The following is a 25675-nucleotide window of genomic DNA, read 5'->3' on the forward strand; positions in this document are numbered from 1 at the left end:
CAAATGTAAAAAAAAAAAATTAAAAATGAATTGCGTTTGTAAAGTCTCCATACAAACATGGTCTCTTTTTTGCTTTCTTGAATAAGGCAGCTCCAAAATGCAGGTGTTTCAGCCTAGCTCAGTGCCTTCAGTTGGTGGTGGGGCAGACAGCAGAAAATATGTGTGTAAGGCTTGGTAATGTTCTCTAGTTGTGCTGTGATTGGCTTAGTGTTCTGTCACTGCCAAATCTAAGGGTAGAGCTCAAAAAGTTACATTAGTTACATTAGAAGTGCCCATCCAAGAAGGCTCCAGGTCATTGGCCACAGATAAAATGACGTCAAATGACATTATATCATTTTTTTTTATATATTATTTTTAATTTTTTACCCCCAATTTCGTGGTATCCAATTGGTAGTAGTTACAGTCTTGTCTCATCGTTGCAACTGCTGTACGGACTCGGGAGAGGCGCAGGTCGAGAGCCATTCGTCCTCCGAAACCCAACCCAACCAAGGCGCACTGCTTCTTGACACAATGCCCATCCAACCCGGAAGCCAGCCGCACCAATGTGTCAGAGGAAACACAATACACCTGGCCACCATATCAGCGTGCACTGCACCCGGCCCGCCACAGGAGTCCCTAGTGCTAAGACATGGATATCCCTGCCTGCCAAACCCTCCCTAACCCGGACGACGCTGGGCCAATTGTGCACCGCCCCATGGGCCTCCCGGTCTCGACAGGGACTGGACTCAAACCCAGAATCTCTAGTGGCACAGCTTGCACTGCGATACAGTGCCTTAGACCACTGGGAGGCTTATCTACAGTAGCTTTGATTGGACTCTGTCATGTCAACATCATACTTTCAAAATCTTAGCTAGCAGTCATCATCATGAATCAAGTCGACAATTTACTGGCAAATCCTTTTTAATCGTTGTCATATGAAGACAAATAATGAAGAGAAATTATAAACATGAAATACCTCGGACCCCACTTTGAGAACCCATGCTCAAGAGGACATGTCTATTATTGGCCACAGGAGGTCGCTGTAAGCTCATGATTAGTGGCAGACATCCTCCGACTGTCCCTGTGTGAGTCAATGGCTCCTCCTGCTTGATATAGAGACAGAGCTGGTAGAGAGCTGTGCAGGAGGGCGCAGTCCGAAAAAACATAAACTACACCTCGGGTAGCTAGCTAGCGCGGTGGGTGGTTTGAGAGAGACCGGCGCACGGGGTTGTAGTCGAGGCCTGGTGTTAAAGCGCAAAGTGGACGGTCGAGGAAAGCGTTTTGTATTTTAACAACCGACTCCCCAAATGAACTCCGTCAGAGCCACCAACCGGAGACCCAGGCGAGTCTCAAGGCCGCGCCCGGTGCAGCCCGACCAGAACGAGGGCGACCGAGGTGAGAGGGACCACGGTCAGAGTACTGTAGGGACTGTAGTCGTGTCAGGGCGGCAAGGTTCCACTGTGACCCCCAACCTCAGCTGTCTGGGTGTTATTTAGGAAAAGCCGACGCTTGTAGCTTTTTGGCCCGGGCCAGGCCGCGCTTTGTTTGGCTTGAGTGTCTGTGGCTACCAGTGGGGCTAGGGGTAACGACGTTAGTGAGTGCTTTGCCTGTGTAGCTAACGTTACCTCGCTAACTAGTCAGCTAGTAAGGTGACTAGCCAAAGAACTAGCCCACACTACGCAACCATAACGACGACCATGGCGGAACCACAGTGACCACATTTTTATATATATTTGTTCCGACTTTGCCAGGACGTGTCATCATGGTCATGGCAGTAACGTTACTAGCTCACTAAAAGGTTAGCTATTAGCTGTAACGCTTCGGACGAAATTAATCTGCGTTGCGTTTTTGGACTGCCATTTTGGGGTGTGTTAGCCAGTCGCCATCCTCCAGCAACTAAGTTAGTTAACCTTACTAGCCAACTGATATGAATATATCATCCGCAATTTAGACAGGTTCATTTTCCTGCTAACGTTAAGCAGTCGGCAGCTAACGGTAGATAACTGCGTGGATCACATTCATCGGCTACCGTTAGTTATTTAATTTAACTAACTAGCTAGTTAGTGAACTACTAGTTCAAGCTAGCTAAAAATTTGTGTCTGACTGATCGCTAACGTTAGCTGGCTAGCTGTATGTTTGTTTACACGTCGGATTTACGAACTAGTTAGCTACGTAACTAACGTTAGTTGCGTTTTGACTCTGGTCGCCCGCGGTAAAAATCTGCGGCCAGGTTACCTTCAGGTCAACTGTTCAGGGCTGTGACTTTTAGTATCAGTGTGACGGGGCAGAGGCCGGTGTCCAGCTAGAGAAGGGAATGGTATTGTAGGGCTCTGTTGGGCGGCAGGGACACATCTGTGGTTGTCAATCAACCAACCTTTGTCTGTCAGCCACACACACAGCCCTGCAAAACAACAGCCAGTCCCTGTCATTATATGCAGTCAATCAAACACAACCACGACACCCAGTCTGTGAATGTCCTGAAAGCGTTTTGATAAAAGGCGAACTAGAATGCCAGTGATCAGCTGTCATTATTAACCTGTGTTTTGTAATCAGTCTGTATTCCCCTACCAACTGCAGTACAGTAGATATCTGTGTGGGTGGATGGTGTTTAAATGTCATCTGCCTGACGGTATTTGTCTGTCGAACTGCAGAGAGAGGATGCTGCCAGTCAGTTGAACTGTGCTGAAAGAGAAGACGTTTCTTTGTGCTGTATCTGTCAGACTGTGTTCTGACTGCGTCCTCTGTGTCCAGCAGATGAGGAGGCTCCAGCTGCAGCAGCGGAGGTGGCTGTGGAGGAGTCCGGGCCTGCAGCTGGGAACAGCCCCTACCAGCTCCGACGCAAGTCTCTATTGCCCAAGAGAACAGCCTCCAGTACTGCAGTGGCCTGTCCCAGCAAGACTGCAATGGAGGTCAGAGAGAGAGAGCACCTTTCTGTGCTTGTTCACTTTCCTTAATTGGTTTATAAGGAGAGGACTGGTTTTTGAAACGTGGTGTATACTCCCACTAGCACCAGTGTATATTTCAGGAGAAAGGTAGACAATGTAGTTGAGTGAGACAGAATGTTTAAGTGTGTGTGTCTCAGTCACGTCACTGGGGGAGGTAGCAGTGTGTGTTGCTGATGTGTGTTATTCTGACACAGGGAGCCTCCACCTCAACAACCGAACCCTTCGGCCACCGAGCCAAACGGGCCAGAGTCTCCGGCAAAAGCCACGACCTGCCAGGTAACAATGTGTGTGTAGGTGTACAAGTCACGGATGTGACGTGTCTGCATGGCTCTTTCTACAACTGTGTATGCATCATCTGTTAATGCTAAGTGAAACTCTGTGTGTGTGTGTAGCGGCTCCAGCAGAGCAGTACCTGCAGCAGAAGCTTCCAGATGAGGTGGTTCTGAAGATCTTCTCATACCTCCTGGAGCAGGACCTCTGTCAGACTGCCTGCGTCTGCAAGCGCTTCAGCCAGCTAGCCAACGACCCTATACTCTGGTACACACACACACTTCTGTGATCCTATACTGAAGGAACACAAACGCTTCACCCAGCTAGCCAACGACCCTATACTCTGGTACACACACACACTTCTGTGATCCTATACTGAAGGAACACAAACGCTTCAGCCAGCTAGCCAACGACCCTATACTCTGGTACACACACACACTTCTGTGATCCTATACTGAAGGAACACAAACGCTTCAGCCAGCTAGCCAACGACCCTATACTCTGGTACACACAGGCACACTTCTGTGATCCTATACTGAAGGAACACAAACAAGCATAAACCTAACCTATATTTGTTGGCCCGTTATAGTTAACTGACATGTCAACAAAAAAAAATCTAGTCGCTATCGACCATTACTGGTCCATACTGTTACTTTGTGCAAAACCTTTTATGCCCGGGGTGGTTGACATTTGCCCTCTCTTTGTGTGTCCAGGAAGCGTTTGTACATGGAGGTGTTTGAGTACACACGTCCCATGATGCACCCTGAGCCAGGAAAGTTCTACCAGGTCAGCCCTGAGGAACACGACCACCCCAATCCCTGGAAGGACAGCTTCCAACAACTGGTGGGTAAAGTGTGTGTAGTTAGATAAACGTTGTGTTAATGTTATTTTAACATTGTTTTAACATTTTTGCAGTATAAAGGAGCCCATGTGAAGCCAGGCTTTGCTGAACATTTTTACAGCAACCCTGGGAGGTACAAAGGCAGGGAGAATATGCTGGTAAGACACGTGCGCGCACACACTCATGGTCCATTGAAAATACATTTTCAATATGGCTGCCTGTCGGCTCCAATTTTGCGTAAATGTGTTTCTGTATTTCCAGTACTATGACACAATAGAGGATGCATTAGGAGGGGTGCAGGAGGCTCATTTTGAAGGGCTGATCTTCGTGCACTCTGGGATCTACACTGATGAGTGGATCTACATCGAGTCCCCCATCACCATGATCGGAGCAGGTATTGTGTGTGGTCTGTCTGTGCGTGTGTCTTGCTCTTTCTAGTCTGTGTATGTATGCTCTACTACTTATGGTAGAAACAGACTTTCTTTTTGTGTGTATGTAGCTCCGGGTAAGGTGTCTGATAAGGTGGTGATTGAGAACACCAGAGACTCAACGTTTGTCTTCATGGAAGGATCAGAGGACGCCTACGTGGGATACATGACTATCAGGGTACGCTGCAAACACAGACCCAGCAAACACAGACCCCATTACACACACACACACCTCCCCTCTAACCTCCTGTGTTTCCTATACAGTTTAACCCAGATGATAAGTCGGCTCAGCACCACAATGCCCACCACTGTCTGGAGATCACTGTCAACTGTTCTCCCAACATAGACCACTGTATCATCAGATCTACCTGCACAGGTAATGCAAACAGTCTGCAGTTGGGCATGTTTGTTTCTCCTGTGAATAATGTAGTTCAGGGTTCCCTTTTTATTTATTTATACACTACCGGTCAAAAGTTTTAGAACACCTACTCATTCAAGGGTTTTTCTTTATTATTTCTGCATTGTGGAATAATAGTGAAGACATCAAAACTTTGAAATAACACATGGAATCATGTAGTAACCAAAAAAGTGTTAAACATATCAAAATATATTTTATATTTGAGATTCTTCTAATAGCCACCCTTTGCGTTGATGACAGCTTTGCACAGTCATGGCGTTCTCTCAACCAGCTTCATGAGGTAGTCACCTGGAATGCGTTTCAATTAACAGGTGTGCCTAGTTAAGTTAATTTGTGGAATTTCATTTTTTCTTAATGCGTTTGAGCCAATCAGTTGTTGTGACAAGGTAGGGATGGTTTACAGAAGATAGCCCTATTTGGTAAAAGACCAAGTCCATATTATAGCAAGAACAGCTTAAATAAGCAAAGAGAAACAACAGTCCATCATTACTTTAACACATGAAGGTCAGTCAATATGGAACATTTCAAGAACTTTAAAAGTTTGTTCAAGTGCACTCACAAAAACCATCAAGCGCTATGATGAAACTGGCTCTCAGGAGGACTGCCACAGGAATGGAAGACCCAGAGTAACCTCTGCTGCAGAGGATATGTTCATTTGAGTTACCAGCTTCAGAAATTGCAGCCCAAATAAATGCTTCGCAGAGTTCAAGTAACAGACACATCTCAACATCAAATGTTCAGAGGAGACTGTGTGAATCAGGCCTTTGTGGTCGAATTGCTGCAAAGAAACCCCTACTAAAGGACACAGATAAGAGGAGACTTGCTTGGGCCAAAAAAACACAAGCAATGGACATTTGTCCTTTGGTTTGGAGTCCAAATTGGAGGTTTTTGGTTCCAGCTGCCGTGTCTATGTAAAACGCGTTGTGGGTGAATGGATGATCTCTGCATTTGTGGTTCCCACCGTAAAGCATGGAGGAGGTGGTGTGGGGGTGCTTTGCTGGTGACACTGTCAGTGATTTATTTTGAAGGCACACTTAAACAGTATGGCTACCACAGCATTCTGCAGCCATCCCATCTGGTTTGCGTTTAGTGGGACTATCCTTTGTTTTTCAACAGGACAATGAGCCAACACAACTCCAGGCTGTGTAAAGGCTATTTGACCAAGAAGGAGAGTGATGGTGTGCTGCATCAGATGACCTGGCCTCCACAACCCCCCGACCTTAACCAAATTGAGATGGTTTGGGATGAGTCAGACCACAGAGTGAAGGAAAAGCAGCCAACAAGTGCTCAGCATACAGTTGAAGTTGGAAGTTTACATACACTCAGGTTGGAGTCATTAAAACTAGTTTTTCAACCACTCAACAAGAAATTTGTGAACTATGGTTTTGGCAAGTCGGTTAGGACATCTACTTTGTACATGACAAGTAATTTTTCCAACAATTATTTACATACAGATTATTTCACTTATAATTCACTATCACAATTCCAGTGGGTCAGAAGTTTACATACACTAATTTGACTGTGCCTTTAAACAGCTTGGAAAATTTCAGAAAATTATGTAATGGCTTTAGAAGCTTCTGATAGGCTAATTGACATAATTTGAGTCAATTGGAGGTGTACCTGTGGATGTATTTCAAGGCCTACCTTCAAACTCAGTACCTCTTTGCTTGACATTATGGGAAAATCAGAAGAAATCAGCCAAGACCTCAGGGAAAAGCCGCCTCAGGCTAGACCTCCACAAGTCTGGTTCATCCTTGGGAGCAATTTCCTCACGCCTGAAGGTACCAGAGAAAAGTGCAAATCAATCCCAGGACAACAGTAAAGGACCTTGTGAAGATGCGGTAGGATACAAAAGTATCTATATCCACAGTAAAATGAGTTCTATATCGACATAACCTGAAAGGCCGCTCAGCAAGAAAGAAGCCACTGCTCCAAAACCGCAATAAAAAAGCCAGACTACGGTTTGCAACTGCACATGGGGACAAAGATCGTACTTTTTGGAGAAATGTCCTCTGGTCTGATGAAACAAAAATAGAACTGTTTGGCCATAGTGACCATCTTTGTGTTTGGAGGTAACAGGGGGAGGCTTGCAAGCTGAAGAACAACATCCCAACCGTGAAGCACGAGGGTGGCAGCATCATGTTGTGGGGGTGCTTTGCTGCAGGAGGGACTGGTGCACTCCACAAAATAGATGGCATCATGAGCAAGGAAAATTATGTAGATATATTGAAGCAACATCTCAAGACATCAGTTTGGTCGCAAATGGGTCTTCCAAATGGACAATGACCCCAAGCATACTTGTAAGGTTGTAGCAAAATGGCTTAAGGAGAACAATGTCAAGGTATAGGAGTGGCCATCACAACGCCCTGACCTCAATCCCATAGAAATTTTGTGGGCAGAACTGAAAAGCATGTGCGAGCAAGGAGGCCTACAAAGCTGACTCAGCTACACCAGCTCTGTCAGGAGGAATGGGCCAAAATTCACCCAACTTATTGTGGGAAGCTTGTGGAAGGCTACCAGAAATGTTTGACCCAAGTTAAACAATTTAAAGGCAATGCTACCAAATACTAAATGAGTGTATGTTAACTTCTGACCCACTGGGAATGTGATGAAAGAAATAAAAGCTGAAAGAAATAACTCTTTTATTATTCTGACATTACCCATTCTTAAAATAAAGTGGGGGGGCTTCCCGTGGCTAAGGGCGCTGTACTGCAGCGGCAGCTGTGCCACCAAAGACCCTGGGTTCGCGCCCAGGCTCTGTCGCAACCGACTGGGAGGTCCGTGGGGCGACGCACAATTGGCCTCCGTCGTCCGGGTTAGGGAGGGCTTGGCCGGTAGGGATATTCTTGTCTCACCGCGCACCAGCGACTCCTGTGGCGGGCCGGGCGCTAACCAAGGTCGCCAGGTGCATGTCGACACATTGGTGTGGCTGGCTTCCGGGTTGGATGTGCGCTGTGTTAAGAAGCAGTGCGGCTTGGTTGGGTTGTGTATCGGAGGACGCATGACTTTCGACTTTCAACCTTCGTCTCTCCCGAGCCCGTACGGGAGTTGTAGCGATGAGACAAGATAGTAGCTACTAAAACAATTGGATACCACGAAATTGGGGAGAAAATTAAAAAAATATATATATATAAAAAAAAAAAAAAGTGGTGATCCTGACTTAAGACAGGGAATTTTTACTAAGATTAAATGTCAGGAACTGTGAATTTGAGTTTAAATGTATTTGGCTAAGGTGCATGTAAACGTCTGACTTCAGCTGTAAATGGGAACTCTTTCAAGGCTGTTGGAAAAGCATACCAGGTGAAGCTGGTTGAGAGAATGCCAAGAGTGTGCAAAGCTGTCATCTAGGCAAACGTGGCTACTTTGAAGAATCTCAAATATAAATTATATTTTGATTTAACACTTTTTTTTGGCTACTACATGATTCCATTTGTGTTATTTCATAGTTTTGACGTCTTCAATATGATTCTACAATGTAGAAAATAGTAAAAATAAAAAGCCTTGAATGAGTAAGTGTTCTAAAACTTAACTGGTAGTGTGTATAACAACAACAAAAATACACTTTTCTGGACATAAGACTTAGAGGAAATCAGCTCCAAATGATTTTCATTTTTGATATCTGTTCTAAAATATTCCCACGCTTAGTTAGATATGGGATTGTATATAAATGTAATCAAGGTTTAAAATGGTGTTTTAGTCAAATATCTGTTTGGGCTTATTGCGGGCAATTTGCATTCTACAAAAAAAATGTAATTATTTTCTGTCCTCCAGACCAGCTGCTCAAGAAGAATTAGGCCTGTGGCTGAATCTAGTTGATGATCCCTGATGTAGGTTGTCTCCAGTGGGGCATGTCGGGTAATGTAGTTTGTCCCTATTCTAGTTGGCTCGGCTGTCTGTGTGAGCGGCCAGGGGGCGTGTCCTAGCATCAAACACTGCAACATCAGCGACTGTGAGAACGTTGGACTTTACATCACCGACCATGCGCAGGTAAATGCACACTTCATCACTGACCATGCACACACATCACTAACCACACTTAAACACCCTCTCTGACTGTGTATCCCTGCATGGTATCTATGACAATAATGATGTGATAATGTATTACAGGGTATCTATGAGGATAATGAGATCAGTAATAATGCATTGGCGGGAATCTGGGTAAAAAACCACGGCAACCCCATCATCAGACGAAACCACATCCACCACGGCCGAGATGTAGGAGTCTTCACCTTCGACCATGGAATGGTATCTCACTTTGACCTTTAACGTCAAACCTCTTACAACTGATATCCACAGCCACGGTCAAAATTGGCTATATTGTAAAAATGTATGAAAACAAAAATTTGCTTTTTGATCTTAACGGAAAAATCCACCCAAAAACACTTGGTATTTGTTTCATTCGTCAATTGCAAAACGCAGCATCATATGATTATTTTGAAAGTAACATATCTTAAACTTGATTGCTGACATGCAAAACATTTTGGGACTATATAAAAAATGGACTAATGAAACAAATGGCAAAACACAGTTTTGGGTGGTGTTTTCCTTTAAGGTTAGGCGTAAGGTTAGCTGTGTGGTTAAGGTTAGGTTTAAAATACAATTTTAAGATGCAGTTCATAAAAATGCATGGTTTATGATTTTGTAGCTGTGGAAGCTAGTGACAGCCTTTACCTCTCACCCATCATTTTGGAGATCTTTACAGTTGTGCTGAACATGGCAATGATGATAGTATCGCTCTCTCTCCTTCTCCCCCAGGGTTATTTTGAGAGTTGTAACATCCACCGGAATCGCATAGCAGGCTTTGAAGTGAAGGCGTATGCTAACCCTACAGTGGTTCGCTGTGAGATCCACCATGGCCAAACAGGGGGAATCTATGTGCATGAGAAAGGACGGGGACAGTTCATAGAAAACAAGATCTACGCCAACAACTTCGCTGGAGTCTGGATCACCTCCAACAGTGACCCTACGATACGGTACACACACACAATCAGTGGTGTAGAATACTTAAGTAAAAATACTTTAAAGTACTAATAAGTCATTTTTGGGGGGTACTTTACTATTTATAGTTTTGACAACTTTATTTTTCTCTACTACATTCCTAAACAAAATAATGTACTTTTTACTCCATACATTTTGAATGCTTAGCAAAAATGGTCAAATTCACCCACTTATCAAGAGAACATCCCTGGTCCTAATGATTTGTATTGCTTTCAAATAGGCACATTCTTCTCCTCTCCCCTGCAACTCCTCCCCAGGTCCTTAGTGTACAAGAGAAAGTATTGCATTATGTTTGCTGTCAGTATACCTGGTAAAATAACGGTTTATAAACCACTCTAAGGGGGCCCTATAAACCCCCAATTCTGTTGTATATTTTCCTATAATATGTTTCCTCTGTTTTGTTTTAGATTCGTTTTTTTACTCTCAAAATTACAATTGTTCATAAAGAAAGAACAAAATGGAATGTTCTGAGTTCATGTCAATGCTTAAATCACATCAGAAGACTAGTTTTCCTCCAGACCCCCACAAATATCAAATAGATTTGAGTGTAATTCCCCTTCAATTCCGCATCTGGCCCTTTTTTAATTGCGCATCTAGTGAGTGAGGAATGTACCATCTGTGAAGGTTCTGTACTGCTGCCCCTGATTTCATGGCAAAGTTTGCAAATAATATATACAGATTATATACACTCAGCACAAAAAAAAAAAAGAAATGTCCTCTCACTGTTAACTGTGTTTTTCAGCTAACTTAACATGTATGAATATAACAAGATTCAACAACTGAGACATAAACTGAACAAGTTCTACACACATGTGACTAACAGGTATGGAATGTGTCCCTGAATGAAGGGGGAGTCTAAATCAAAAGTATCAGTCAGTATCTGGTGTGGCCACCAGCTGCATTAAGTACTGCAGTGCATCTCCTCCTCATGGACTGTGCCAGATTTGACAGTTCTTGCTATGAGATGTTACCCCACTTTTCCACCAAGGCAAGTTCCCGGACAGTTCCCTAGCCCTCACCCTCCGATCCAACAGGTCTCAGACGTGCTCAATGGGTTTGAGATCCGGGCTCTTTGCTGGACATGGCAGAACACTGACATTCCTGTCTTGCAGGAAATCATTCACAGAACGAGCAGTATGGCTGGTGGCATTGTCATGCTGGAGGGTCATGTCAGGATGAGCCTTCAGGAAGGGTACCACATGAGGGAGGAGGATGTCTTCCTTGTAACGCACAGCGTTGAGATTGCCTGCAATGACAACAAGCTCAGTCCGATGATGCTGTGATACATCGCCCCAGACCATGACGGACCCTCCACCTCCCTATCGATCCCACTCCAGAATACAGGCCTCGGTGTAACGCTCATTCCTTCGACGATAAACGGGAATCAGGGACCATCACCCCTGGTGAGACAAAACCGCGACTCTTCAGTGAAGAGCACTTTTTGCCAGTCCTCTCTGGTCCAGCGGCGGTGGGTTTGTGCCCATAGGCGACGTTGTTGATGGTGATGTCTGGTGAGGACCTGGTGCCTTACAACAGGCCTACAAGCCCTCAGTCCAGTCTCTCTCAGCCTAATGCGGACAATCTGAGCACTGATGGAGGGATTGTGTGTTCCTGGTGTAACTCGGGCAGTTGTTGCCATCCTGTACCTGTCCCGCAGGTGGTATGTTCGGATGTACCGATCCTGTGCAGGTGTTACACGTGGTCTGCCACTGCGAGGACGATCAGCTGTATTTGTCATCAACTGGCTACACACGGAGTGATAGAGCAGTGTGCACACCACACAGAGTGGCAATTCATTGGCTTAGGTTTAGCTTTTTAAGACAAAAGTGGCTAACCAGGGGTGGGATAATGTTGATGTTGCGTTGATTAGATAATAGCTGGGAGCTTGCCGTGTCTAGTACTTGTAAGATTTGTTTGACAGTTTGCAGTCAAACACTTAAGCTACTGGTAGTTTGCGATCGACCTGTTGGAGACCCCTGCAATAACTCCTCTCAGTATTATGGGCTGTTTGTTGATGTTCCGTTCTGTTATTCTCCAGGGGCAATGCAATCTTCAACGGTAACCAAGGGGGCGTGTACATATTTGGCGATGGGCGTGGCCTGATCGAGGGGAATGATATCCATGGCAACGCTCTGGCTGGAATCCAGATCAGAACCAATAGCTGCCCAATTGTACGCCACAACAAGATCCATGACGGACAGCATGGTGGCATCTATGTGGTAAAGACACACATAATGTTTAGATTTTTTCAGTCCTATAGATGTTGATTAAACAATCTAATCGTGTGTGTGTTTGCAGCATGAGAAGGGCCAGGGTGTGATCGAGGAGAACGAGGTGTACAGCAACACGCTGGCAGGTGTCTGGGTGACCACCGGCAGCACACCTGTCCTCCGCAGGAACCGCATCCACAGCGGCAAACAGGTAAAACACACTCATCTGTTACCGTTGTTTAAAAAAAATAAAAAAAAACTTTCTGTGAAGATTGGAGGCCTGTCTCATTGTGTCTACATGATATATTCTGTAAAAAGTCAGAGTTAACCCTCTTTCTCCCTCAGGTAGGGGTGTATTTCTATGACAACGGTCATGGGGTGTTGGAAGACAACGACATCTACAATCACATGTACTCTGGCGTTCAGATACGGTACGTCCTGCCTCTTCTGTCAAATGCAGGACACAGTGGTTATGATAACGTTTGACTAACGTTCGATGAAGGCTTCACTAATATTGTTGGTTGTTTTACAGAACTGGCAGCAACCCCAAGATCCGACGCAACAAGATCTGGGGAGGGCAGAACGGAGGCATTCTGGTCTACAACTCGGGTCTGGGTTTCATCGAGGACAATGAGATCTTCGACAACGCCATGGCGGGCGTGTGGATTAAGACGGACAGCAACCCCACGCTGCGACGCAACAAGATCCACGACGGGAGAGACGGAGGCATCTGTATCTTTAACGGAGGGAGAGGTCTTCTGGAGGAGAACGATATTTTCAGGAATGCCCAGGCAGGAGTTCTGATCAGCACCAACAGCCACCCTGTGCTCCGCAAGAACCGTATCTTTGACGGCTTTGCTGCAGGTCAGCTGCCCATGTGTACACTAACTTTACCATGCTGTACTGACTGGTCAGTACTGTTATCTACTCATCCACCTGTGTTGATAATGTCATTTCCTGTCTCAGGTATCGAGATAACCAACCATGCCACGGCGACTCTGGAGGGAAACCAGATCTTCAACAACCGTTTCGGTGGCCTGTTCCTCGCCTCGGGGGTCAACGTCACCATGAAAGGTAACTAGTTCTACTGTAGCGCTAAGGGTCAGAGTATGTGAGGAGTTGGAACGATTGGAAATCTCGCTCATGGATGTTAGCTCCTTGCTTTAGCTACTGTCATGCACATGGCTCCAGCGCTCCACGTCCTTTCCAAACGCCCAGCTGAATACTGCTTCGCGCTCGCAGGAAAGAAAACTGCCGTTCCAAATTCGCACCATTCATTAAAATCACAATTGAACACATTTATTTTTGTGACTACCTGAATGAACATAAAGGTGAATGAAAGAGGCGCATATCATTTCAAATAGGCTACATGTCATAGTAAACACTCTAAATAGGACAGGAGCCAGACAGGGAGCCTAAGAAGGAACGAAAATGAATTATTTAGGCTATATTATTTCAAGGGTAATAGCCTACAAATTAGGCTGGCAGGAACAAAGCGCTCAGCATTTAAACGTTTTGTTGTATTAAATCATTTAGTCTATACATTGCACATATAGGCTGTGACTAACTTAGAATAAAGGAAAAATGCCCTTGAATTTATTTTTAGAAACAAGCGTTTGGCCAGTCTGCGGCTTCAGGCTAATCTAGACAATGTGTCAAGAAGCGAAGGTGCCTGGAGAGCCAGCCAGCAGTAGAGAATATCCTGTCCACACTTGCAGAGCCCCTCGGGATGCTAGACGTCCTTTTGGCCATCCTTGACAGGTTGGGCATGGTTGTTTATCTAATCAGGCCTCCCGAGTGGCATTGCATTGCTTGAGGCGTCACTACAGTCCCGGGTTCGATCCTGGGCTGTGTAGCAGCGAGACACAATTGACCCAGCGCCGTCCGAGTTAGGGCATCGTTTGGCTTGCCCTGGATGTCCTTGTCCCATCGTGCTCTAGCGACTCCTGTGGCAGGCCGGGCGCATGTATGCTGACACGGTTGCCAGGTGTATGGTGTTTCCTCTGACACGTTAGTGCGGCTGGTTTCCGGGTTAAGTGAGCAGTGTGTCAAGAAGCAGTGCGGCTTGGCAGGTTGGTGTTTTTGAGAACACATGGCTCTCGACCTTCACCTCTCCCGAGTCTGTACGGGAGTTGCAGCTATTGGACACGACTAACTACCAATTGGATACCACGAAAATGGGGTAAAAAGTAAACAGACAAATGTCCTGATCGAAACGGAAACCTCCTTGAATCAATTATGGCCTAGTATAGATAATACATCAAAAATGAACAAAACGTTTAAGAGATCTGATTTTTAGTTTAGAAATATTTTGCTACAATGACACATTTAGTTATCTACCCATCTCATTCCTTTTAGCATGTGCAAGTAGTAAGTACACCATGTTTTTGGAATATTTGTCTTTTCATATTCCACTATGATTCTTTAGTTGTGGACACTACATCACCACACTCCCTCTCTTGCTCTTGATCCTCATCTTTATAAGTCACCTTGATTTAGCACCTGTGTTTTATCAGTTTCTTTATGAAAATATTTAGCGAACTCCATGACAGTAGCTAAAGCAAGAGGCACACAAGTAGACTACAAATGCATGCTGAGCCGGGTGTGACGTTAGCGCTATTGGAGCGGGCAAGAAGGCCGGCACTCCAGTCAAATTGTGATCGCTCCGCTCCAGCTCCCTTCCGCTCACATACTCTAAGAGCTAAAAACACTGCTATTACGTTATTGGACATTAGCCTAGCCTGTCAGCGGCACTAACGTAATGTAGCACTTGGGCTAATGCTAATATTATTTCAGTCTGTCAGTTCTTGAAATAGACCAGTGGTAGTCACTAATATTTCTGAAGGAGGCACTTTTGTGAAACAACCTATATATCCTACCCTTTGGAGAAGGGGGGTTGGGGGGGGTCACGAATTCAAACAGATTCATACATGATATTTAAGATACATGGCCCATCAAGCTATTTCAATCTCTATTGTAGGACACTTGAGTATCAAAAACCAATGTGTAAAATACATTTGAGGCATCTTTTGAATATGGCCTTATTTCCATTAACTTAAAAGTTATGGCACAAGATCTGTTAAACCAGGTAATGGAAGGAAGTATAGGCTTTAATCAATTCATTTCCCCAGTCATTCATTCTGTGCAGATTCATCACTCTACCTTCTAACGAGTCTTACACAGCTTGTGTGTGTCAGAGATGGAAACAGAAGACTCGTACGAGTTCCTGATGAGTCTTGGCTTTCGGGAATGGGGTCATATTCGCTAATAGCTTCAACTGTTGAAAAGCTTTAACCACATTCGTATTACCGCTCCGTTTGGCCCAGTTGCTAATAGTGGATATCGAAGGTTACCTACGTAACCACTGTTCTATGAACTAAATCAGTGGCACATTCAGCGACTGAGGAAAATAACTTGCACAACACATTCATTCAGATTGTTGCTGAGAGACGCGCAATGACTGTTTGGCTTAGACTATATAAAATAGGTTCTTGGTCAGAGCAGTCTCTTCCTCTCTTCCAGATAATAAGATATTGAATAATCAGGATGCCATAGAGAAAGCTGTGAGCAGAGGACAGTGTCTCTACAAGATCTCCAGCTACACCTCCTACCCCATGCACGACTTCTACAGGTACACACACTCAACTAGCCAAAGCATGACTTTCAGTTAGTTACACAGCAGTTACATCAGTGCTGATTTTCTGTGACCTATGTGTGGTGTCAAGGTGTCACACCTGCAATACGACAGACAGGAACGCCATCTGTGTGAACTGCATCAAGAAGTGTCACCAAGGACACGACGTGGAGTTTATACGGCACGATAGGTGAGTAGCGCACACCAACCATTTATTACTGACTAGACGCTCCCATTTGTGGCTTGCCATGACTGTGTCTTGACTATAGAATTTTTTCTAGAATACCAGGCTGACCACTCAATTATATATTTTCCTTGTTTTGTCCTGTATTCCATGTTAACCCTCATCTCTCTGTAGGTTTTTCTGTGACTGCGGAGCGGGAACTCTTTCCAACCCCTGTACGCTGGCTGGAGAACCAACGCATGACACAGACACACTCTATGACTCCGCTCCGCCCATAGAGTCCAACACGCTGCAGCACAACTGAACACAACACACACCCACACTACATAAACACACACCCTATAGTCTACACACATACCACACTCTGTCACACACCACTCGCAAACACTCAGAACTGTGGCCATAAGGAGGCAGAATACGGTGTTCTCAGCAGTGACGGTTATAGGGACCCTGAAGCTCAGACACTGCTGTACTGGGGGGGGGGGGGGGGCTCTTCTAAAGGGATTTGTCTGGTCTACTGTAATGAGAAATGGACTCTTAACGGCCACCAAATGGACGGGTAGAGTGAGCTGGAGTGGGTTATGGCTGCTCTGTTGGAGAGTGGCCAATGAGAGACTTCCTTTGCCTGTGGCCCTTCACCTCTCTGCGACTCGCCGCGGTCCTGGAAAACAAACTTCCTCCCCAGACAGGAAGAGGATTATATTTAGCCCTGCCCACTGAGAAAGACACTTCTGGTCCCAAGGCATTGTAATCCTTGTTGCAACTGTTACTCTGCAGTGGATGGCTGATGTACAGCTGTACATGTACAGCTCACGGGAGAGAGACTGATCGAGCACTTCAGCTTTTATATTATTTTAATGCTTTCTCATGTAGTTTTGTATTTTCAAGCAAAAATCTTACTGTACTTGAATGTCTTTATATATTATGTTAATTATTATTTTTGTTAGCCCCAGGCTTGCTGCAGTAGCTCTTCATGTCCCAGTTCTTTCTGTGAAAGAGAATCGCGTTTAACACTAATGAAGACCCTCTCCAGGTTATAGATATATATAGGACCGGTGGAACAAGGTAGGTATGGCTGGCTGTTGTGCATCTGTGTGGATTGTTGTTTAGTGGGTGCATGTGTATGGTTGTGTTCATATTCAGCCACTGGAGAGGGTCAGACATGAGGTATCGGGACATGAGTAATTCTGCAGTCTCCCACCCGCTCCCTACTTCCCTCCCTGTGTATTGTGGTGACTGTGGCTCTTCAGGCAGCCTGGATTGTAAGCATGTGTACCATAACATCTAGACTTAATATATTGTGAAGTATTAAAACCATTATGTAGATGCTAGTATGAATTCAAAAAGGGTTTTAATTTCCTAGAAAGAAAAAAAAGAAAGGAAACTGGTCATTTGTAAGAAAATAAAACTATTAGATCAGTGTTGTGTGTCTGATTAACCTCTACGGTTGTTGCTAATGTGACTGGAATGACTTATGGGCAGAAAGGTTCTTGTTAATTGCTAACTGCACTGTCCAATTTAGTGTGGAAAAAATACCATGCTGTTTGATTTGTCATCATGATGGTCCTACAGTTTGAATCCCAGCTGTCTCCCCACCCGGCCATCGAGATGTGAAGGTTAGTGTTTTCTATGGGGAAGTTAATTACTACCATAGTATTATGTTCTCCAGTACCAATTTAGCAGACACTGATCCAGTGAAGCATTCAACTATTAGACAGACTTTACGCATTTCAAAGATGGAACAAAAAATTATTTACATTTGTGTTATTCATTTCACATTGCCACAAACGGTATCAAGAATATGCAGAAATTTGAAAAGGATTCTGTATCATTTTTAGCCAGAAGCGCTTAAGACAACCATGGTACCTAGAAATTGTTTTGACAGGTGCTTTCATAAAATATTCAGATCCCTAGACTTTTTCCACATTTTGTGATGTTATAGCCTTGTTGCAAATGTTATGTAAATAAGGTGTTTATTTTTTCATAAGTATCCAGATGCTAGGAAACTTGAAATTGAGCTCATGTGAATCTTGTTTCAACTTCATTGGGGAAAGGCAAGTCTATAATTGCAAGTCAGAGCAAAAACCAAAGTCAAAGGAATTGGCTGTAGGGCTCCGAGACAGGATTGTGTCGATGCACAGATCTGGGGAAGGATACCAAAACATTTATGCAGCATTGAAGGTCTCCATTTTTAAACAAAAGAAGTTTGGAACCACCTAGAGCTGGCCGCACAGCCAAACTGAGCAGAAGGGCGACGAAGAACTCAATGGCTGTTCTTCTGGAATGTACTCCTATGCAGCACTCCACCACTCAGGCCTTTATGGTAGAGTGGCTAGACATGTCACTCCTCAGGAAAAGGCACCTAAAGGACTGACCATAAGAAACAAGATTTTCCTGTCTGACAAAACCAATATTGAAACCTGGCCTGAAGGCCAAGTATCACAGTCTGGAGTTAACCTAGCACCATCCCTACGGTGAAGCATGGTGGAGGCAGGATCGAGGGAAAGATGAACGGAGTAATCCTTGATATAAGCCTGCTCCGGAGCGCTCAGAACCTCAGACTGAGGTGAAGGTTCACGTTCCAACAGCACAACAACCCTAAGCACACAGCCAAGACAACGCAGGAGTGGCTTCGGGACAAGTGTCCCAGCCAGAGCCCATCTCTGGAGTGACATGAAAATAGCTGTGCAGCGAAGCTCCCCATCCAACCAGGCAGCTTAAGATATGAAGAGAAGAATAGGAGAATACATGTGTCAAGCTTGTAGCATCATACCCAAGAAGACTTGAGGCTGTAATTGCTGCCAAAGGTGCTTCAACAATGTACTGAGTAAAGGGTCTGAATATTTAAGTTATTTTTTTTTCATTGTCATTCTGGGGTATTGTGTGTAGATTGAGGGGCATAATCAATTTTAGAATAAGGCTGTAATGTAACAAAATGTGGAAAAGGTCTAGGGGTCTGAATAGTTTCAGAACGCTCTGCTGTGGGTGCAGGCTGATCCTCATGGGTGGAACTCTAATCGCTAGGGGCTGGCCCATGTGGTGGGAAAACAATTTCTTGTTTGAAAGCAACGGAGATTAAACTAATTCTGCTCATAGGTTACACATGAACCACACATCAAAATCAAATGTTATTGGTCACATACACTTGGTTAGTGAAAGCCTTGCGCTTCTAGTTCTTACAGTGCAGTAATAGCTAACAATTCCAGAACACCCTAATATACACATCTAAAGGGGTGAATGAGAATATGGCCGAGCAGCATAAAAAGGTGCAATAGATGGTATAAAATACAGTATATACAGTGGGGAGAACAAGTATTTGATACAAAGCATGTAGAGGTCTGTAATTTATATCATAGGTACACTTCAACTGTGAGAGACGGAATCTAAAACATAAATCCAGAAATATCACATGATTTTTAAGTAATTAATTTGCCACATCAGAAAAGCAGAACTTAATATTTGGTACAGAAACCTTGGTTTACAATTACAGAGATCATACGTTTCCTGTAGTTCTTGACCAGGTTTGCACACACTGCAGCAGGGATTTTGGCCTACTCCTCCATACAGACCTTCTCCAGGTCCTTCAGGTTTCGGGGCTGTCGCTGGGCAATACGGACTTTCAGCTCCCTCCAAATATTTTCTATTGGGTTCAGGTCTGGAGACTGGATAGGCCACTCCAGGACCTTGAGATGCTTCTTACGGAGCCACTCCTTAGTTGCCCTGGCTGTGTGTTTCGGGCTGTTGTCATGCTGGAAGACCCAGCTTCAATGCTCTTACTGAGGGAAGGAGGTTGTTGGCCAAGATCTCGCGCTACATGGCCCCATCCATCCTCCCCTCAATACGGTGCAGTCGTCCTGTCCCCTTTGCAGAAAAGCATCCCCACAGAATGATGTTTCCCCCTCCATGCTTCACGGTTGGGATGGGTGTTCTTGGGGTTGTACTCATCCTTCTTCCTCTAAACACGGCGATTGGAGTTTAGACCAAAAAGCTCTATTTTTGTCTCATCAGACCACATGACCTTCTCCCATTCCTCCTCTGGATCATCCAGATGGTCATTGGCAAACTTCAGATGGGCCTGGACATGCGCTGGCTTGAGCAGGGGGACCTTGCGTGCGCTGCAGGATTTTAATCCATGACGGCATAGTGTGTTACTAATGGTTTTCTTTGAGACTGTGGTCTTAGCTCTCTTCAGGTCATTGACCAGGTTCTGCCGTGTAGTTCTGGGCTGATCCCTCACCTTCCTCATGATCATTGATGCCCCACGAGGTGAGATCTTGCATGGAGCCCCAGACCGAGGGTGATTGACCGTCATCTTGAACTTCTTCCATTTTCTAATAATTGTGCCAACAGTTGTTGCCTTCTCACCAAGCTGCTTGCCTATTGTCATGTAGCCCATCCCAGCCTTGTGCAGGTCTACAATTTTACCCCTGATGTCCTTACACAGCTGGTCTTGGCCATTGTGGAGAGGTTGGAGTCTGTTTGATTGAGTGTGTGGACAGGTGTCTTTTATGCAGGTAACAAGTTCAAACAGGTGCAGTTAATACAGGTAATGAGTGGAACAGGAGGGCTTCTTAAAGAAAAACTAACAGGTCTGTGAGAGACGTAATTCTTACTGGTTGGTAGGTGATAAAATGCAAATTAATTTCTTAAAAATCATACAATGTGATTGTCTGGATTTTTGTTTTAGATTCCGTCTCTCACAGTTGAAGTGTACCTATGATAGAAATTACAGACCTCTACATGCTTTGTAAGTAGGAAAACCTGCAAAATCGGTAGTGTATCAAATACTTGTTGTCCCCACTGTACATGTCATGAGTAATGTAAGATATGGTGGCATTATTTAAAATTAATAATGGATCACCAGCCAAAGTGTCCAGTGATTGGGTCTCAATGTAGGCTCCAGCCTCTGAGTTAGTGATTTCCGTTTAGCAGTCTGATGGCCTTGAGATAGCGACTGAAGTACAGCTTCTCGGTCCTAGCTTTGATGCACCTGTACTGACCTCGCCTTCTGGATGATGGCAGTGCCTCGGGTGGTTGTTGTCCTTGATCATCTTTTTGGCCTTCCTGTGACATCGGGTGCTGTAGGTGTCATGGAGGGCAGGACGTTTGCCCCCGGTGATGCGTTGTGCAGTCCACACCACCCTCTGGAGAGCCTTGCGGTTGAGGACAGTGCAGTTGCCGTACCAGGCTGTGAAACAGCCTGACAGGATGCTCTCGATTGTGCATCTGTAAAAGTTGGTCAAGGGTTTTAGATGACAAGCCAAATTTCTTCAGCCTCCTAAAGGTTTGAGGCGCTGTTGCGCCTTCACCACACTGTCTGTGTGGGTGGACCATTTCAGTCCGTCTGATATGTACGCCCAGGAACTTTCCACCTTCTCCACTGCTGTCCCTTTGATGTGGATAGGGGGGGTCCTCCCTCTGCTGTTTCCTGAAGTCCGAGATCAACTCCTTTGTTTTGTTAACGTTGAGTGAGTGGTTGTTTTCCTGACACCACACTCCGCGTGCCCTCACCACCTCCCTGTAGGCTGTCTCGTCGTTGGTGATCAAGCCCACTACTGTTGTGTTGTCTGCAAACTTGATGATTGAGTTGGAGTCCTGCATAGCCACTCAGTCGTGGGTGAACAGGAAGTACAGGAGAGGGCTGAGCACACACCCTTGTGGGGTCCCAGTGTTGAAGGTCAGCGAAGATGTTGTTTCCTACCTTCACCACCTGGGGATGGCCGAGTGGCACAGGGTGGGGTTGGAACCCAGGGCCTCCAGCTTGATGAGCTTGGGAGGGTACTATGGTGTTGAATGCTGAGTTGTAGTCAATAAACAGCATTCTTACATAGGTATTATTTTTGTTCAGATGGGATTGGGCAGTGTGATGGCGATTGCGTCTGTGGACCTGTTGGGGCGGTATGCAAACTGGAGTGGGCCTAGGGTGGGTGGCGATGATATGATCCTTGACTAGCCTCTCAAAGCACTTCATGCACTTCATGATGACAGAGTTGAGTGCTACGGGGCGGTAGTCAGTTCAGTCCTTGGCCTTCTTGGGTACAGGAACAATGGTAGCCATCTTGAAGCTTGTGGGGACAACAGACGGATAGGGAGCGACTGAATATGTCCGTAAACACACGAATGAGCTGGTCTGCGCATGCTCTGAGGACACGGCTAGGGATGCCGTTTGGGCCAGCAGCCTTGCGAGGGTTAACACATTTAAATGTCTTACTCACGCTAGCCACGGAGAAGTAGGGGGGGCGCAGTCTTGGTTAGTGAGCCGCGACAGTGGCAATGTATTATCCTCAAAGCGGGCAAAAGTGTTTTAGTTTGTCTGGACGAGTGACGTCGGTGTCCGTGACGTGGCTGGTTCTCTTTTTGTAGTCTGTGATTTCCTGTAGACCCTGCCGCATACGTCTCGTGTCTGAAGCGTTGAATTGCGACTCCACCTTGTCCCTGTACGCTTGTTTGATTGCCTTGCGGAGGGAACAACTACACTTTCTATTCAGCCATATTTCCAGACCTCTTTCCATGGTTAAATGTGGTGGGATCGCGCTTTCAGTTTTGCACGAATGCCGCCATCCATCCACGGTTTCTGGTTAGGGTAGGTTTTAGTCGTCACAGTGGGTACAACATCTCCAATGCACTTCTTTATAAAAGCACTGAGTCAGTCGTTTTAGGTTAATGTTGTTCTCTGAGGCTGACCGGTACACAGAAAACAGTGTTGAATGGTTCTCGTCACTGGTACATCCTGTTGGGAGTTTCTGCCTATAAGATGGCGTCGGGGTCAGATTTGCTGAGGGGAGGGTTTTGTATGCATCGCGGAAGTTTGAGTAGCAGTGGTCAAGTATTAGCCCTGTGTGTTCTGCAATCAATATGGTCATAGAATTTAGATAGCCTTGTTCTCATTTGCTTTCTTAAAATCCCAGCTACAATAAATGCAGCCTCCGGATATATACAGTCATGGCCAAAAGTTGAGAATGACAATAATATTAATTTTCAAAGTCTGCTGTCTCCGTTTGATGGCAATTTGCATATACTCCAGAATGTTATGAAGAGTGATGATTAATTGCAAAGTCCCTTTTTGCCATGCAAATTAACTGAATCCCCCAAAAACATTTCCACTGCATTTCAGCCCTGCCACAAAAGGACCAGCTGACATCATGTCAGTGATTCTCTCGTTAACACAGGCGTGAGTGTTGACGAGGACAAGGCTGGAGATCACTCTGGCATGCTGATTGAGTTCGAATAACAGACTGGAAGCTTCAAAAGGAGGGTGGTGCTTGGAATCATTGTTGTCATCATTGCTTTGCACAAAAAGGGCTTCACAGGCAAGGATATTGCTGTCACGATTGCAACTAAATCAACCATTTATCGGATCGTCAAGAACGTCAAGGAGAGCGGTTCAATTGTTGTGAAGAAGGCTTCAGGGCGCCCAAGAAAGTCCAGCAAGCGCCAGGATCGTCTCCTAAAGTTGATTCAGCTGCGGGATCGGGGAACCACCAGTACAGAGCTTGCTCAGGAATTGCAGCAGGCAGGTGTGAGTGCATCTGCACGCACAGTGAGGAGAAGACTTTTGGAGGATGGCCTGGTGTCAAGAAGGACAGCAAAGAAGCCACTTCTCTCCAGGAAAAACATCAGGAACAGACTGATATTCTGCAAAAGGTACAGGGATTGGACTGCTGAGGACTGGGGTAAAGTCATTTTCTCTGATCAATCCTCTTGCCGATTTGTTTGGGGCATCCTGAAAAAAGCCTGTCCGGAGAAGACAAGGTGAGCACTACCATCAGTCCTGTGTCATGCCAACAGAAAAGCATCCTGGAGACCATTCATGTGTGGGGTTGCTTCTCAGCCAAGGGAGAGGGCTCACTCACAAGTTTGCCTAAGAACAAACACACCTATGAATATATTATGGTACCAACACATCCTCCGAGAGAAACTTCTCCCAACCATCCAGGCACAGTTTGGTGATGAACAATGCCTTTTCCAGCATGATGGCGCACCTTTCCATAAGGCAAAAGTGATAACTAAGTGGCTCGGGGAACAAACATCAATATTTTGGGTCCATGGCCAGGAAACTCCCCAGACCTTAATCCCATTGAGAACTTGTGGACAAACAGAAACCAACAAATTCTGACAAACTCCACACATTAATTATGCAAGAATGGGCTACCATCAGTCAGGATGTGGCCCAGAAGTTAATTGACAGCACGCCAGGGCGGATTGCAGAGGTCTTGAAAAATAGTCAACACTGCAAATATTCACTTCATGTAATTGGCAATAAAAGCCGTTGACATTTAAATGCTTGTAATTGTACTTCAGTATTCCATAGTAACATCTGACAAAAATATCTTGAGGCAGCAGACTTTGAAAATTTATATTTGTGTCATTCTCTCAACCTTTGGCCACGACTGTATAGTTTACATAGAGTCCAGTGAAGTTCCTGGAGGGCAGTCTTGGTGTTCGCTTGAGGGGGGAATGTCCACAGCTGTGATAACTGAAAAGAACTCTCTTGGTAGGTAAAACGGCCGGCATTTGATTGTAAGGAATTCTAGGTCGGGTGAGCAGGACTTGGGTACCTGTATGTTATGATTACACCATGAGTCGTTAATCATAAAGCATACACCCCACCCTTCCTCTTTCCAGAGAGGTGTTTCTCTGTTGGAGAGATGCATGGAGATTCCGACAACATATCCCGAGAGAGCTATGGTTCCGTGAAACAGAGAATGTTACTCTGGAAGACAACCCTGGCTCGAATTTCGTCTACCTTGTTGTCAAGAGACTGGACATTGGCGAGTAGTATACTAGGGAGTGGTCTACGGAGCCTGACCAGGAGGCCGCTCCATCTCCACCTTCTGCGGCTCCATTGTTTTGGGTCGGCTCCTGGTATTAGATAATTTGTCCTGGGTGGTGGTCCGAACAGAGGATCCACTTCGGGAAAGTTGTATTCCTGGTCGTAATGTTGGTAAGTTGGCGGTGCTCCTATATCCTATAGTTTTTCCCAGGGTAGAAAATGTAAGAAATAGTACAACAAAAATACGGCATGGTCGCTTCGAGTTCTTAGGAAACTATCTGTCGGAGTTATTCTTACTATCCAGCACAAAGAGTGAAAAAAACAACTTAGTTGCCAAAGTTTCAGGCCATGTCTTTTTTTCTGTCAGGCATCCGGAGCTAATCTGGTTGAAGCCAAATTCAGTATTTCTGACTTCCAAGTCTGGAAATGCTCCTTGATGTAGGTGTGAAGCTTCTAATGAAGGGACCTGAGCTTTCTTACTAATTGTTTTGCCCACCCCCCCTCGGTCTCTCACTCGAGCGCTGCCCTATACCAATCCAAAGCATGATAGGTCTTAACCCCACCCCCAGAAAGAAAAACAATTTCAGAGAAAAAAGCTGTGTGTCGCTGGTCATGGCTAGAAGGGTCCAGATCGTCAAACTAAGGGCAAAATTCTACTTTTGCCGTTAATTTGACAAAAGCTGGATCCCTTCTAGCCATGACGAGTCATGTCAGCCAGGCTAAATAAAATCTCACTCAGATTTGATGCGTGTTAAAACCCACACCAACATTATTTATAGCTTGAACTTGATCTGAAAAAAGATGTATTCTGTTAGTGATGTGTTAATGACTTGTCTGTATGATTTACCCAATGTATTTATTCATAGACTTTCAATAAATAGTTTCTTCAAATTTGAACTGAAATGCAGTGTGCCTATAAAACTGGAGGGACCTACCCGAATTAGTTCAATAGAAACTAATGATTTCAGCTACCATCATTACTTTCAAGAAAACAC

The 25675-nt window shown here is 45.1% G+C and overlaps 1 protein-coding gene across 2 annotated transcripts; it reads left to right on the top strand.

Annotated features, from left to right (window-relative positions):
• Positions 1-1043: 1043 nt before the first annotated feature.
• LOC139376588 (F-box only protein 11-like) lies at positions 1044-17327 on the top strand. Of its 2 annotated transcripts, none has more exons than XM_071119354.1 (20): positions 1044-1374; positions 2734-2888; positions 3119-3200; positions 3317-3461; positions 3908-4037; positions 4110-4193; positions 4297-4429; positions 4535-4641; positions 4728-4839; positions 8762-8868; positions 8989-9126; positions 9637-9854; positions 11918-12098; positions 12178-12300; positions 12435-12520; positions 12622-12953; positions 13056-13163; positions 15612-15720; positions 15815-15913; positions 16082-17327. In XM_071119354.1, exons 1-20 carry the CDS (start codon positions 1287-1289, stop codon positions 16209-16211), a joined length of 2667 nt encoding a protein of 888 aa, XP_070975455.1. In that variant the 5' UTR covers positions 1044-1286; the 3' UTR covers positions 16212-17327. The 2 variants fall into 2 exon arrangements, with proteins under 2 accessions (XP_070975455.1, XP_070975454.1); XM_071119353.1 differs by having other exon boundaries at positions 1101-1374; positions 2731-2888.
• Positions 17328-25675: the final 8348 nt, after the last annotated feature.

This window comes from Oncorhynchus clarkii, chromosome 20 (assembly GCF_045791955.1).
Source record: "Oncorhynchus clarkii lewisi isolate Uvic-CL-2024 chromosome 20, UVic_Ocla_1.0, whole genome shotgun sequence".
Lineage (NCBI taxonomy): Eukaryota > Metazoa > Chordata > Actinopteri > Salmoniformes > Salmonidae > Oncorhynchus > Oncorhynchus clarkii.